This window comes from Chaetura pelagica, unplaced genomic scaffold (assembly GCF_000747805.2).
Source record: "Chaetura pelagica isolate M959 unplaced genomic scaffold, ChaPel_1.0 scaffold72, whole genome shotgun sequence".
NCBI classification, from domain to species: Eukaryota; Metazoa; Chordata; class Aves; order Apodiformes; family Apodidae; genus Chaetura; species Chaetura pelagica.
Genome location: NW_009952560.1, coordinates 2,052,514 through 2,052,766, shown reverse-complemented (window position 1 = coordinate 2,052,766; position 253 = coordinate 2,052,514). Strand labels below are relative to the sequence as shown.

The 253-nt window shown below is 59.3% G+C and overlaps 1 protein-coding gene across 1 annotated transcript in view; it reads right to left on the bottom strand.

Moving 5' to 3' along the window:
* The window catches only part of TBX2 (T-box 2), a 9,218-nt gene extending 9,076 nt beyond the window's left edge, over positions 1 to 142 (bottom strand). The window contains exon 1 of the mRNA XM_010009112.1: positions 8 to 142. Within this exon, the coding sequence (XP_010007414.1) occupies positions 8 to 142 (135 nt within the window). The remainder of the gene's footprint in view (positions 1 to 7) is intronic.
* Between the last annotated feature and the right edge of the window lie 111 nt (positions 143 to 253).

Sequence of the window (253 nt, the reverse complement as noted above, 5' to 3'; positions counted from 1 at the left end):
GGCCCGCCGGAGGCAGAGCCAGAGCGGGGAAAAAGGAAGGCTGGGCGGCTGCGAGGAAAGCGGACATGGGGAAGTCGGCCGGCCGGGGTGCGTGGAAGGGGTGGTAAGCCATGGCAGTCCCTGGGAAGGCTGGATCTCTCATCGGTGCATCCACAAATCCAGGAGAAAAAGAGGGATTCCCTTGACAAAAAGACGGGTGTGCGGTTTCGGTTGTTGATGTGATTTTGTTGGGGTTTTTTTTATCCCCCCCCCC